Here is a 16,527-nt window from a genome sequence, read left to right as displayed (position 1 = left end):
GAAAGACAAATCATGAAACCAGTTTTAAAGCATCAAATATTTCAAACATACATACTGTTCTTACGACATTTTTCAAAAGCAAGAAGATGGATCAAATTTGATCTATAAAAAAGATGACAGTAACGCAACACATTTTGTATCAAATTGCTAAATGCAGAATCACAAATGCAATCCTTCACATTGACTAGGAATATTTCTGATTGGCATGCACTTAGAACTCACGTGAGATGTCTCAAATAGAGCGGGCCATCTGGCTTTGATGTCCTCTATACTGGGTGATTGGTTGATTATTTCGTTTCTTCTGTGTGCAAATGTTTTGGCCATTTTTTCTTTTATCAATGCGTTGTTGTTCTTTTTCTTTACTTCAGTAAGCAACAGAATTCTCTCTTGTTCTTGACTTTCTTCATCCTCTCCAGCCGGGTAAGGAGGAAGGAAGTTTATCTCTGCTTTTCGAGGCTTTTTAACATTCTTTGCAGACTTCTTGTCCGCCGGGGTCTTGCGTTTTAGTGCATTGCATAACACCTCAGGAACACCGTAGCCTCTGAGTTTGGTGCGATAATTTGACATCTTGTATTTAAGGCTTTGCTGCCAGCCATAGTAACCTGCAAAGGAACCGGGTTCCTTGAGACAAGGATATTTATTGACAAGTGCCTCAGCAACATCACTTATCTGTGAACCTGATGGATAGGCTGTATAAGTATATACAGTTTCAGCCAGTTTCTCAAGTATGCCTGCCTTGATCTTAGAGGTAGTGAGAAGTGTTCCATTCTTCTTGTAGTCCTCATTGCCTCTTTCAAGATACATCTCAGTTTCGTATGCAAACTGCGGAATGGGGAACTGCTTTGGCCATGGCTGACAGCGTTCTGTGGTACTGCGCCCAGACAGGATAATGGTGTCCTGTGAAGAAGATGTTCCAGCAGATGACTCTGCATTTGATGCAGTTGACTCTTCAAACGATGCAGAGTCACAGTCAGTGGACTGTTGAACAGAGGAACTGTCCAAACTTTCATGAGCTGCATACAAGTTCAGAAGAATAGGAGAAGTGTGAACAACCTTTATGGTGCCTTTGTGTTGGATAAGATCACTGTTGTGAAGAGTAAAATAATCTTCAAATTCCAAGTCAAAATACTGAAGACTGAACTCAGTAGAAATCCCAAAGGTCTCCTTCACAATATTATGCAGCTCCTCCACAGTGGGCGGGATTCCTGATGGAAGGACCAACTTCTCAATTCGGTCGTCAATTATTACTCTGAGTTTTTCCTCCATCTCTGCCATCCTGACTAGAATAGACAAAAGTTAAAGATATTCTTATAAAGTACATAAAAAAAACCTATATAAAACATTTTATAAATAAAATCTGTACTTATTTAAGTGCAACACCACACTTATAATCAGAACATTAAATGTGTGTGCCATAATTATGATTCTTAAATTGCAAACATGTCAACAAAAAAGGATACTGTTGTTATGTTTCCATAAAAAATGTGTTTAAAAACAGATGTTATGAGATGTAAAGGTTAATATAATTTACCAAAATTACCTAAAACAAAGTACAGATGTGACGTTTGAGTGTGACCAAGCGTTTTCCTCCCACACTGTATGCAGCCAAGGGGTACACATCACCAAGTTTCTGCTGCTCAACAAGAGCCATTTTGCCAGTGTTCTCAAGTTGAAAAGATCTAAGATGCTCTTCATACCATGCATCTAGTAACTTTACAATAAAATGTGCACGGTTGTTCAAAATGGCTATCTGAATAATCTCAGCAAAGTCAGGAAGTCCCCCAGTAGAGCCATACGGTAAGATCATCCCAACAGTGTACTTTGTTCCATAGCAGGTGACAGTGTTAGCAAACTGCACGGAAGACAGAAGCGGTGATGTTTCTCTTAAAGCTTCCTGTATGTCTGAATGCAGTACATCTAAAGGCACCACAGATATTTTTGTGACACACAATGGCTGTTTTCCACCATCTGTATGTAAATGGCATGCCATCATCATCTGATGTTTTGTAGCAAGGGTCACCAATATATTTTTGAAGTTCTTTGTGTGCCTCACAACTTGCTTGAAAAAGCTGTGTTTCGCTTCAAAGCGCATTGTCCACACACCAACCAGAGGCCCATACTCTGCAATCAGTGCAGGGTAATGTTCTAAATAATGGTGTTTGGGTGTCAGTGTCTCTTCAGGAAAAACTTCTAAGAATCTGTCGCGATGCTCAGATATTTTAAAGTCAAGGTATGCAATACTTTCAACTGAATGAACAGGGGCAACCACCAATTCAACTATGTCTTTTAAAGTCAGAAGAACCTGCCAGGCAGCATCATCCTCAGGTACTCGTGAACCAACAATGAGTGGCAACAACCGTATTAGGGCCCAATTTTCATGGGCATTTCCTCCTATCGTTCTGCGACGAATGTAGTTTTGAGGGACTGCTTGAGGGCTGTTGGCTTTGTCTGAGCCCTTATAGGGAAAACGTGTGATTAACTCGTTGAGTTCAGTCAAATTAAAGTACTTCTTCTTGGTGAAAGTCTGAAAACACAATGCTAGTTCTCTTGGGACTATTCCTTCAAAAAGGTCATGTAGAGCATCTGGTGGATACCCAGATACAAAATGAAAGTGATTCAGTTTATCAGTCAATGGACACGAGCGCTTAACGCCAAAGCAATGGGTTAAATTTGGATTTTCTCTCACAGTTTGCACATGCAAACTATGGTCCTTCTTTGTCCGAGGTGGAAACACTCCAGTCCGCACTTCGTGTGTCTGGTACTCTGAAGAATGTCCAAGACAAAATCTACAGATGTACGGCCCCGTGAAACTTTCAACTAGTCCACTAATTGAATGTGCACCGAGATTATCGGCTACAACACAGTGTACAGTTCCTTTAACTCTTTTTCCAACACTGGAAATGAAAATCCCGTCCTCTTCTAGAGTGGCAAGATCTTTCAAGAGGGGTTCCAAAACTGCTTTGTATTCAAACTGTTTGACATCAACAGCTTTGCAAAGTAAAGCTAGGTGTATCGATGTTAATGCAGACTGCAACTGTAAAGGTACATTTGCCAAAATCCAATAAACGGCTGTTATTTTGTGTTTTTTTTTTGACGTTCCTAGTGGGTTGCACACTTCAAAGTCATCGACATAAAGGATTATAGAGAGTTTTATCTCTTCTCCAGCATAGAAGGCATTTTGCTTGAAATGTTTGCCATCAAAAGTTGACTTAATATATCCAGTACTGTTTAAATGTCTGGATGACAGTCCCTCTGCAATGTGTTTATTCTTCAAAACCTTCTGCAAAGTCTCGAGAATAGGTACATATTGAAAGGTCTTGTTCTTTTGGGAATCAAGAATATATTCAACCGGATCAACACACTGGAAATGCTCCTTAAAATACCTTCTTCTCTTAAAAGCTGAACCAAGTGGACCACCTACAGCAAGTGCTGTACTAATGGGATGGAAGTTGCACAACTGTTCTGCCAAGTCTGTTATGATGGCCTGGTCAACAATGCTCTTATTTAACTTCAATGTTGAATCAAGTATATCTCTAACAACTTCAACAGATGCTGAAGATGAAATGAACTGAAGGTCTTCAACCAAGGCATCAATGCACTTCAGTGAGGCATTATAGACACTTTCTAGCTTCAGCAGAAGTAAACCAATTCTTTGAAGAACCAAGTATGATGCACTTTCGTTATCACAATCTAAACTTGTGCCCTCATTATCACTGGCCTCTAATGAATCAGAATGGTCAACAATCTGATCGTGGTGACTCTCATACACACCTTGCTTAAAATCGCTCGAAGAATAGGATTTGTGTGTTCTACTTTTGTGTTTCAAAAATGTATTGTATATATTTGTCCGAAAGCTGCATCCTTCAAACACACAAAAGACAGTTTCGTGGCTCTTCAGGTGATTTCCTATATGCTGAAAGTAGTCCTTCTCTGTAGAACAACTAGCACTGCAAACTAAACACTTAAAAGCAGGGATGATTCCTGGCTGTATACTGCCATGAGCTGTATGATACCTGGACAAATGTGTGCGAAGGGCACCCTGTGTTTTAAATGTGCAAGGGCAACTGTCATATAGACATGGCTGGGTTTGCCCACGACCAAATGTTGCGTGTTGTAGTCTGTAATGTTTTAGTAGATTCCCTTTTGTTGCAGACAAAGACTTGCAGATCTTACACTGCCACCCCATAGGCCAGAACCTAAGATAATAAGAAAAAAAGGTGTTTTTAATTTAGTGTATAACTAGTAGCCTACATCACTATTAGATCTAGTAATTAAATAATGTGCCAGGGCTGAACAACTAATCAAAATTTTATCAAAATTGCAATACAGCCTACTGCAATTTTCAAATCACAGGAGGTACAATATTTCTTACATTTCTTAAATCTTAAAAAATTATTTTAAATGAAATGTTGTGCTGCAAAGATGTCCTGGCCTACACATCCTAATCTAGAGACTTAAAAAAAAAACATCCGTTACACATCCCTGCAAGAATCACGCCATAATCATCTTAATTTTTTTTAATAAAAATAAGAAAACAATTATACAAAATTATATTTCCCTCAGAAATTGCAAATCATTTCGCAACTGTAATGTCACTGAAAAGATCATCACAATTAAGTTTTTTTTAAATCATCCAGCTCTATAATATGGATGAATACCTCATCCAATCCCACTTCAAAAAAATGAACTATCGTTTTAAGATGTTAAGACAAAAATATGAAACAGATTTTAAGGTGATATGCACATAAACAAATGCCAAAAAATAAATATTAAAATCAAAGATGCCCAAAACGGACTAAGGAAACATTTCTCTCACTCTCTCTGTGGCAGCTCAGAGTCAGTACGAAGCTACATACTGATTTCAACCCAACATTCACAGACGCATCTCACTGTAACTGTTTATCTGTCAGTGTGAGCTGCAGCCACAGTTTGAAAGCATAACGTTTTTCCGAGAAAACGGGGAAAATGAGGAAGCCGTTTGTGCCAACTGAATGTAACTAACGTAATGTTAATGGAGAGCCTCAGTGAGAGCCGGTGAACTGGGGTTTAGCAAAACACCAGCCATTGTGCTCAAAACACGCCAAATTAAAAGAAGAAAGAAGAAACAGCGCACTTTGTCTGAAAATGTAACTATGCAAAACGGCTGATTTTTCTTTCGAAATGTGTAACGTTATAAAAGCTGATTAGAAATCTGCTTTTAACATGCTACTTGAGTAAAAATGTTACTTGAGTACATTTTAATTGTAAAAACTACATGCAGTAACTTTAAACGAAACTCCTGAGTTGATTAGCTCATTGATTATCTCACCGTTGAAAACAACGTCTGTTCCTCCATTATGGTGCCCAAACATGCTAGCTAGCTTGTTAAGGTGGGGGAGGGGAAGCTTGGGCTGAGGCCAAGAAACTAAATTAAATAAAAGAGTAGCTTGTATTCTACGGCCACTATATAACGGTATTACGTTAGTCACATTAAATTGTGACATTGAGACTACTTTTTCAATCATTGCAATGCATTTAGTCAAATCAAAGACGACGTAGACTGACTTCGAATCCTTCACAATATAACTTAATTGACTTGCTGTACAGTAAAGTTGCCAAGTTTGCTAATTTGCAGTAACTTAAGACAATGTTTAACTGCTACAGACACTTGAATTGTTTAACTAAGAACACTTAAAACATGTCTTACCTTTAAGCAAACGGTAGTCCACGAAATGCTGAGCAGACGCGATGTTCCTATGATGAAAATGCCTTGGGCGGGAAAAAGTCAAGGCCTCCCAAATGAGTAAAATTTATCAATTTTCTGCATTTTTGACTTTACCAATGAAAATAAATAAATAATACTTATTGTTTTTTTGCTGATTATATTTAAATAAAAACAGAGTAAAATGCAATTAAAAAAATATTCAAATTTGGTTAATTCAGCTCAGTGAGATTCAAAACTGCACACAGTCTTTTTTATTATGTATAGTTTGCTCTTATTTATTTAGTAAATATTACTTAATCCTGATCACACTTTTTTCAGTGTAGCAGAGGTGTTTTGATAGCACGTATTGCCTCAAAGATGTTATGTCAGTCATCTGATTTTACTTGGAACAGAAAAGAGAAGATACCAGACTAGACTGCGTAGATGTTTTTTTCTTTAAAAGGTAAAATAAGTAAGAATATACCTTGCTGAAAGACAGTCAGAAGATCAAGGCTGCTGAGGAGCAGTGCTGACTTGTTTACATTCCTACATGATGTCCCGCTCAAAATATGTCATTTGACGCCACAAGTAAATTTCAGGACATATGAAGTGGTAAAGAAAGAACATTTCTCTGATGTATATTTCGTTTCGCTTAACCTTTTGGTTCTGCTCAACAGCACTTCGCCAATCACAACAAGACGGCTCTTTGTTTTGTTTTCACCACCGACACCTGTCGCATACTTTCGGAAAGGGGACGCGAGGGGAGGGAAAGGGGCCTCCACAGCTGCCTGCTGGGAACCCAAGATGTCCCACAAAGCAGCACAATACCTGGCCATCAAAAACTGCCAACCTTTGAACTGTCAGTGCTTGAAATGACAGCATCTACAGAGGCTAAACAAGACGTGTCAGGCTAAATGAGCTGGCGTGTAAGCAGACGTTTCAGGTCATGCAACTCGGGAACCACAGACGGATTCCTCGTAGAGCGGTCCCCCCCCCTGACCATACAGAGATTTACTCACCTACTGTACACACACACACACCCTGCAGTGTACACTCACATGCAGCGACTTCAAAAGGAACAAGGAGATAAAATGAATCGCAGACACATCAAGCCTCCCCCATGCCCTTTAAAGCTTAATTATACCTGTTGGGGTGATGAGAGACACATCACAGAACCTAGTGATTAATAAACAAACGGTGCATCCCATAAAGAGTCTGACAAGTCCCTGCTTATCACCCTTTTACACTCTCAGACTGCAGTGCTCATATCAAAGTATATCAAACAGGAAAGATGTTAGCCTTGGCCTTGGCTTAACCTCCCACCCCCACCCCACCGACCTGTCTTCCCTGTCCAAAACTCCCAGTCGTCTTTCCCGTCCTTTTCTTCCACCTGTCTGTCTGAGCGTCACCCAGAGCTCCAGTCTTGGCGTGAGCTTTCATCTTTCACTGCCAGGTCCAGATCACTCGACTGGGGCTTTGTACCCGCCGACGTGCTAAGTGTCACACTTGTTGTGGTTTTGTAAACAGCGCGCACCTTTTGAGAAAAATGATAAAAACGAGCTGAAGTTACAACCTCCTGCGGTTCTGTGAGCGTCACAATGGGGAAGAGGCGGAGGACGTCCACTTGAGGAGGGGTGTGTGTCGATTGAGTCTCAAAGATGGTCCGCATGGGGTTTTGTCGAAACTTTTAATGACGTAAGGCAGGCAGGGTTTTACTTGCTAATTCAACACACTGGAGGAAACTGCCTCTTTCATCTTTTGTTATGTTACAACCTTAAGCTTCAGAATTGTATTGGAATATATCTGCCAAATTGTGCATTAGAAAGAATGCATGGGTTTTAAAACATTTTTGAAAAATAAAAATTGGAAAAGTGTGGATGCACATTTGTGTGTGTGTCCTACATGTCAATATTTTTTGGAACCACATTTTACTGCAGTTACAGCAGGAAGTCTTCATGGTACTGCATGCCTATACCCTTTGGGTATCAAATTCAAGCATTCCAGAGTTGATGTTGTTGTGCAACTTTTAGATTCATTTCTTCTTGCACACACCCAAATCAAATCATTTGTTCATCCACAGGACTCTGTAGAATGTAATCGCATGTTGAGGAGGTAATAAAGGCATTTGCTACAGTTACATTTATTGAGGATTGCGTCTGACAGATGCAGGACTTGAGTCTGAGATCCCTACTCTACCCCCTCTCCACATCTGCAAAACAAATTTTCTGAACATTATTATATGTAAAAAAAAAAAAAAAAAAAAATAGTTTAGCTTTTGTAAGATAGGATATGGTAGAACTGAGATTTATCTAGGGGTATCATAGAAAAGGGGGCCTAAAAGTAATGATTTTGGACTGTGGGAGGAAGCCAAGGTACCCAAGGAGTAAGCATGGTGAGAACATCCAAATTTCATACAGAAAGACTCCAGATTGGGATTTGAACCAAGGACCGAAGAAAGCTGCAAAAAGCAACAGTGCTGCCAACTGCTCCACCGCCTTTACTAACATAAAATCGATTGTTTTTAGTAACCTTGAAAGCCAATATGTGTGCATTTGACCCAACTCTTTGGCATTTGTAAGACTTTCTCCTATTTCTAAATCTCCTTTCCAGTCTCTGTTATGACGCAACTTGCATAACATTCTTCGCGCTTTAAGCTTCTTTAATCAACCAAATGAGATTAAACTTAAGCGTTTCACTCAAACAAGTTGGCATTGTTTGGTTTCGAGTGGGTGTTTCTTTTTTTTCTTTTTTTTTTTTACTGGCAGTTTGTGCTTAAAGAAAATGTCACCCCTAAAATAGGAAATAGCACAGTGAAGTTCAACTTGCTTCAAGGCGTCATCTTGAATTTAATGTTTAGCCCAAGCACAGCAAGACTGGAATTTTGGACAACTTTATGGGAACAACTTAAAGTGCCACCAAACAATATTTGTATGATAACAATGGCTTAACTGACTTATGTAATGTGAAAGGTGTAAGAATGGGGGCCAAGACAACCACAAATGGCAATTATCCTGAGAATATGGCTTTCCTAAAGCACTTTGGCCACATTTGGGTCATCATTCAGCGTTTATGAAGAGTTATATTACTGTTTGTTTTGTGATAAAACTTTCAGAAATCCCACTTTGAATCACAAAAGGTCTTAATTTTTCCATAAAAAAATATAAGCTACATCTACTTTCATAGTACTATAACATCTTGGAAGCAAAATCTGAGCCAAAACCAACGGATGCGAACAACTGAATGTTAAGCTTTGCTTTTAAAACTGTTCAAGGTCCGAGTTGTCATCCCTCATCTCATTTGTCCCTTGGAGGGAGAGTGTCTATCTGAAGAATTATGTTTAACAAAAATAAATTTAAAAAAAAGGTTGTAACTTTGCTAATTTTAAATCAGAAAAAACAGATGCAACTGTGTTTGCGTTTGAAAAACTAAAAAAAATTGACAAACTGTCAGTTTTGTCCTGTTTGTCTCTGCGGTGGACAGGTGACCTGTCCAGGGCGTACTCCACCTGTCGCCCGTTGACAGCTGGAGACGGGCACCAGCACCCATCCCGACCCCAATGGGATAAGGGTGTAAGAAAATGGATGGATGGATGGATGGATGGATGGATGGATGTTTCAGTTTTGAATTCTGCCATATTAAGCGACTGTTACAACTCTGAGCATTTCTTTGCTTCATAAGATTATGTTTAAACTTCATGAAGGTATAATCATGAATTTTATCAAACAGAGTTGAAGACACTGCAGACTCCTCTGGTCTTGATGATGAAAGCCAAGTGTGGAGTGTTGAGATTATTGTCATAAATAAATTAAGCAAAAAATAATATTTTTAAGAGTATTCCTTTCAATATTTGTAACTAAAGATAAAATCAGCAGTCTTTGTTGTTCGACTGTTCAGTTCTTATTTAACTTCAACCAGCTAAAGTCGAGGGTCAACACATTGTGCCATTGTTAATTTGTGCATCGAAAACAGATTCATATTGGGGAAATTGCACAAAGTCGTACCAGAAATAAACAAAAAAAGATTATAGCGATTTTCTTTTTGGCATTTGGCATTTTCACTCCATTAAAAGAGCAAGTAACGCCTGTGGGGTCCTCTTCTGTAAGATGCTGTCAAATCCTTGAAACCTTCTTTAATTTTGCCGACTCCAGCTTACTCTGCGAGATTAGCACAAGTACGGGAGGAATTGTGCAACAATCTGCACTGTACACTTCTAATGCCAAAGCATTTCCGAACAAATCCAAAGCATTGACACCTAAAATGTTTGCAAAATTAATGATTTCCAACAAACCCTCAGAGGTACGTTGTTCTCTAAATGCTGCGAGGTGTCACATTACAGGTCCTCAGGTCATAACTACTGCCTATTAGGAGAACCTGTGTGTTGCAGTGCAGGTGACTGGTGATAGACTTGGACCAAATGAAAGGGTTGACAGAAACTCTAGAAGTGCGGTGTACTATAAATGATCATGCCTTACTATTGATTTAACTAATGATGAGTGCTCTCAATGCAACAATAGTAATTTTGTCATAAAGCTGTCAGCAGTTAATCAATCTGCTGAGGGTTTTCCTCCTCCGATGTAAGATTTATTAAATGTTCATCAAGGCTTGTTCAGACCTGCACATGCCTGTCCACACAAAGCAAGTCTAAATCTTTCTCAAGGACTTTGATGCTCCTATTTGTCACAAACCATTATTATTTCACGCTTACTGAGCAGCATAAAATCAAAGTGACATATTGGTGCTTCTTTTCCCTGCATGTCATCCTCATGAGACAATTCCATCTCTCATCTAGAGTATGCGGTGACTTATTTTGTATACTTGGTCTGAAAATTTTGGCTGTCTGTTTCTTGTAAAGCCGGGACTTGTAGAACAGATGCCTGAAGGAGTTTCAAGGCCTCATGGTGCATCTGCCAACAATAGGAATTTCCCCAGTTTACACAACTCCAGCACAGAGAGAAATTATCACAGGAGATTTATGCTCATTTGTTTCCTTTTCTTTGGAAGGTTCGTGCACCGTAAGTGTTTGATTACCTCAAAATCTTTCATCTGGGTCGACTTAATCTTTATCAATTAATGTAATTATGATTGCTGAGATGGCTGTCTTATAATTATATCATTTCTTTCAATTAAAAAGTCATATTGTAATCTTGTCTTGTGGTTTTATTAACATTTCAGAAAATTAAAAAAAGGAAAATATGCAAATTTTTTAAATACCTTCTCCTTAGCAACACATTTGTATACACTTAACCAAAAAAAATAAATAAATAAAACAGCAAAAGTAGCTTTTAACCTCAGACGTGTTAATAATACACTTTTAAACTAATTGTTGCTCAGTGATGCAATGACAGAGTGTGGATCTGCTCAGAAAGCTTGTGTTCTTTGGTTATTATAAACTGAATTAGTGAATATTAAAACATAAAATTAGTGGATGAGCTTTGTACTGGACGGAACGTTTTGCAAAAGTCAGTTAGTACGGTAGAAAAATTGCTGTGTAAATAATAAGTAAGACAGACTGACATATTCAATTCAGACACCAATTCGCAACACATACTTTCAAGGCACTTTGCAAAAAAAAAAAAATCAATTAAATCCAATGAGTCAGACAAATTAAAAGCCTCCTACAAACGTTCTAAATTGACCTAATCATTGAGTGGTTCAATATATATTATGTAAGTACTACACTGCAAACATTTATTTATTTTCTAATATTTAACAGTGTTGAGGCATTCGCCTAATGCGTTCGTCTTCCAGTGCTCTTCCATATCAGGTCAGTGTGTAAAAATCGCTCCTAAAATGGGTTTAAATCCTAACTAATATTTATAATTATGTGTGAAATTATTGTTTTTGCTCCTGGTGCTTTTACCCTTCCGCTTTGAAGTCAGATATTAAAGTAGTGTTTAATGTGGTCATGGGCTTCATATATTGCCTTCCAACTCTAGTCAGCTCCTCTTAAACACATAGCCAAGGCTGTAATTTTTACAAGTTAAGGCAAAATGCAGTCTAAATACAGTATCATGGTTTCACCTGAGTGAGGAAACCATCTAATTTTGCATACATCAACATTTGATATTCCCTGAGCCATCCTTTTCTCTCATCGAGTGGAGTGGTGTTATTAAAACACATAATCATAGATTTTGTGAATGAAACGATTCAGTGAAGTGGCAGGTATGAAACTTTTAGTTAGAGTATTTTACTGCTGGCAATCCTCCAGATTGGAAGTGTGTCATTTTGAAGGAATGAATTCATACAAGCTTAGATTTACTTTGATCTAAAGTATAGAGAGTACACAGAAACACGGTTAGCTAGTTTACTTGTCTCTAAGTTAAATATTAAATCAGTTATTTCTACATAAGAAACAATTTTGTCTTGGGATGGGTTTTTTTTTTACACGTTTATAGACGGCTAATCATTATGCACTTTTCTTTCTTGTGATTTTGTAAAGCAACTTGATTTGATTGAGGGTTGAATTTCATGCACAAATTTTGAAATGAAATGAAACATCTTCAGAATAACCTTTATTTGGGTACATTTTTCATGCATCAATCGACAGCGATCAAGGTACGACGAAGATTAAAAATGTCATACTTTCAAACCTTATCTTCTATTATATGTGTTGCTACTCTCCAGCATATTGCTGTATGTTTCTGGTCAGCTGGCTGACAGCATGGCTACTACTTGCTGACAGTAAAGGCAGAGCTGTCTGTTTGGAAATACTTTGCAAATAATGATTACTGTCATGTTGTGTAAACCAAAAGAGATCCAAACCTAACTCACATTAATGCACAGTGAAGCCCAACATTTTTCAAATCCCTGGTGGATGTCAGTTTAAGGTAATTTCTAAATCTGTTCACTGTATGTTAAAAGATTAACATCCAGTTAAAGATTAACATGCAGTTAATCTTTTAACCAATATTAAAAGCTTAATATTGGTTAAAATATTTTAGACTGACTCAACCAGATCTCCAACTTGAACCTCTCGGGGTGGTGGCATGGAAGTTCTGCAACTCGAGGTAAATTGTCAAAATACAAGTAACAACATGCATGTAAAGCTGGTCAGAAATCACAAGAAAGATGTTTCCAATGATTATTTAGAAGGGTTTAATCTTTTTTTTTTTTTTTTTTAACTGCAGGCTCTACCTGAGCAGATTCCCCAACTAATTAACGAGCAAATATCAGGTACAGCTTACACTTTTTTTTTTTTTTTTGTGGAAATACAGAGATAGCGTAAAAAATAAAAAATCAACATATTTTAACCAAGGTTATCATACCGTGAGAATCTCAGACTGCAGCATGCAGCATCAAGCTTAAAAGTAGCTTGAGTCTATTGGTTATTATTCGTCAAGCAGATGATGAATAGGAGGAGGAATGCCGCTCTTCATCGTGCACAGACCACCGCAAGCTTCCCTCTGTGGATTCTTCAGCTACATGAAGCACCATGGTGTTATGAGAACAGGATAGCTCTTGAGACGCCTGCCTTTCACTCCTGAGATGGTGCGTAAACAGAGCAGGGGCCGACAGATGGGTCTCAGCAAACTGGTCCCGTTGACCTTTCAACCCCACTGTCCGGCCCTCCTCTCATCTATATAAGAAAATGCAGAGGAATTCCAAGGAGATTATCATCCTTTAAGTTCCTTGGTTTGCCATCCACTGCAGGTGGCGGATATGCAGAATACACAACGAAAATGCAAATCGCATTCCCAGGATCCTGCAGGAAAGGCGACACTTATATGCTCTGCCAACGCAGATAAATAGAAGCCGCAAGAATGAAAATGTAACTCTGCAAAATAAATGTCCTTTTTGCAGCTCTAGTTTGAAAAAGTACAACTAATTTTTGCTGCTGCTTCTTGGTGATTCACAAGCATTTCACAATAAAGAAATCAAAATCAAAAAGAGCAAACGTTTTTTTTTTGTTGTTGCAAAGAAATTTCAGCTGACCTCAGTACAACTGTTGTTTAACCTGTTCACATGATGTGCATGAAGAAGGCAGTAATGAGAGAGTTGGCTGTCTAAATGAGATCTGAGCTTCCACAGTGAGACAGAGGAAAGAAGAGACTTGCAATTTTGAAAATTATCTCCTGAGCTTGCCCAAAGCTATACTTTGTTTAGTTTTGATGTAATTGTTTTACTTAATTTAAAGAATAAACTGAATCTGCTCATGGTTTGAAAGCATTAGTAATTGCTTTTAACACAATTTCCCATGAATCGTTTGACTTATGCGTAAAGCTGATACACGGGTGCTTGCTTAACCATGTAGGTTGGTGTAGTAAAAGGTCTAAACATGAGAAAATTAGGCACATATTGTGAAGTAAAATTCTGTCCTATCAATGAACGTAATGTGTTACTTTTTTAAAGTGTTCTCGTTTATTGGGATAAAAACAGTGCCTCATTTTATTTATTTTCTAGGCTCAATTGACCATCTGGTGATGAAAACTTCATTACTCTATAAATTTTAGCTTAATAAATCAGAAAGTAGGTGGGTGATGCGCAGTTGGAGCTGCTCCAAGCGTGGATCATGCTGAGGCGAGTCACTAGCAATTGAATATTGTTACTTTTGTGAGGGAGGGAGTGATTTGTCATCACTAAAATACAATGTAAACAGTGGTATTTTTTTCTACACATGATGAGCATATTTTTTAAAAGTTATTTACTTTTATTTAACAAATTATTTTTTTTACAGTTAGTAGTAACATAGTTGTAACATCAATCTGCACAAGATAATTAAGAATTAAATCAGAAACAAAACTGCTTAAACTAGAAATACTAAGTTATTTGTACTTATTGTATACATATCATAGAACAGATTCCTAACTAATATTTTCCAAAGCCATTTTTGTAGCTTCATAACATTTTGTCTAACTACAACCTCATTGTAAGGTCCTGTTTTACACTTGCGTTGAAGACATACATATTTCAAGTTGCTCGGGAAGAAATCTTCCCCTGAAAAGATCATCTTACGTCTTTGGCACAAATAACCAAACATTGCCTGCATTTGCCTTCGTTCTTAGTACAACTGTCAACACATATTTGGGAATGACTTCCTCGTAAGAAGCCAGATCAGTTGTTGATGCACCATCTAATTGTTTGTGTGAATAAATCAAGTAAAGTCTTATTCATCTGGCAAGAAATAAATTTCAAAATAGAGTTTTGGAACTATTTATATGATTTATGAAAATGTATTGACCAGTCGATGTGCTTTTCTTACTCATAAAAGACGTTTCGGAGCCTTAAACTCAACAAGAATCCAAAACTGAAGGAAAATTAAGTTCAAATGTATGATTTTGCGCAGAAGATAAATATAAATACTGATTTTATTGTAAACAATTGTTTTTCACCTTCAGAAACATTACATTCTGCCCAATTTGAATCTTCTGAAAACAGTTCTATGATACTATTCACAATGATCACCAGCTCAGTTTAAAATACGTAAAAAACCTTAGAGTACAGTTAAGTCCAAAACTATTCAAACCCCTGTCAGATTTACAGTGAAATTTAGTTCTCAAACGTCTTTGAAAAATGGTATCTGAGTCTGATATCATTTCATTGATGTCATTTCATCATCTGATGATGATGTGTCCCTTTTCTTATGTCTCTGAGGGCAAAAGGCCATGGCCCAAGTACAAAAATACACTGCAGAATGAACCCTAGACAACTCTGGTCTACCACAAAGCAGTGTGCGTACAACTATGTACACACACACACACACACACACACACACACACGCACTCACACCAGAGGGCAATCTGCAGCATCAAATCAGCCTAACAGGCATATCTTTTAACTGAGGGAGAAAACTGGAGTACATGGAGAGGATCCACACATGCACAGGGCGAACATGCAAGCGCCATGCAAAAAGATCCTGACGGGAAATGTAATATGGGGCCTTCTCACTGGGAGACTGTGCAGCCCATTTAACAATTATTTAGTTTTTCTGTAAATTTAAAGACATTTACTTACCAAAATATGTAGAATACCTACTATTTTCTCTACTCTAGTGCTGGTGCGCTATACTGCTTAAACAGTATTGGGAATTTCATTTTATGATGTCACTTCAAAAGGAGCCGTAAATATCCTTGTGAGTTTTTGCGTTGTGAAACAAAGATTTGTGCGGTCCAGTTTCAACTGTCGCTGATCCGTGCGCGCGCAGGCATTTTTTGCATTCCTTATCGAGTTTTAATCTTCTTTGCTTTTCTTTTCAAACTAGCAAAGAGGGAAATAATTCGGCGTAAGCTGGTCAGGTCAGCATTGTGGTTTGTTTCCTGTGACAACTGCATTTAACCGCCACGAAAAAAAATAACCAGTTAACTGTTTTCCACCGTCTCAACACACTGCGCGAACAAAACGGGCGGAACGATGAGCCCGGCATACAGATGTTTTACCTGTGAGTTGTGTTGCATCCCAAGTGTTAGGTTTATAAATGTTAATTTATCAATAATTTCTGATGAAAAGCCCAGGATGAGCATTCATGTAGTTTTGCAGGAAAGCACACTTACTTGACAAAACAATGCTGATTAACAGAACATTTCCCTTTTGTACACGATCACAAAGAGCAACTCTTAGCGCCTCTGTGGCTGAGTCACCACACAGCCTGGGCCCCATTCATGTTTTTCCCATGTTGCAATTTACTCACTGAATTAGGTTTTGACCAGAAAAAAAGTGTTTCAGCCCCAATTATCATTTGGCAAGAAGGAGAGGCGAGGCGGTCTGACGGGGGGGGGTTGGGGTGTGGGGGTGAGATACTTAAGCCTTTTCACCAGTGCTGCCTTGTTTCCCCTGTTACTCCCCTTGAGAGAGTAATGTGTTTCCTCGCACAAAAGGAGGATCTTCAGAGATATGCCAAGAGTCTGGAG

The 16,527-nt window shown here is 38.2% G+C and overlaps 2 protein-coding genes across 2 annotated transcripts in view; one reads left to right on the top strand and one right to left on the bottom strand.

The window, feature by feature from the left end:
• Positions 1-16,527, top strand: part of LOC148153410 (uncharacterized) — a 440,640-nt gene that overhangs the window by 269,694 nt on the left and 154,419 nt on the right. The gene's annotated exons all lie outside the window — the stretch shown is intronic.
• LOC148153411 (uncharacterized) lies at positions 133-1,356 on the bottom strand. Its single transcript, XM_088001466.1, has one exon. The coding sequence runs from the start codon at positions 1,273-1,275 to the stop codon at positions 160-162; it is 1,116 nt and encodes a 371-aa protein (XP_087857592.1). The 5' UTR covers positions 1,276-1,356; the 3' UTR covers positions 133-159.

Source organism: Poecilia mexicana, unplaced genomic scaffold, assembly GCF_051168715.1.
Source record: "Poecilia mexicana isolate PSO_F unplaced genomic scaffold, ASM5116871v1 scaffold_20, whole genome shotgun sequence".
Classification (NCBI taxonomy): Eukaryota; Metazoa; Chordata; class Actinopteri; order Cyprinodontiformes; family Poeciliidae; genus Poecilia; species Poecilia mexicana.
The sequence above is the reverse complement of the archived record's forward strand: the minus strand, read 5'-3'. Positions and strand labels throughout refer to the sequence as shown.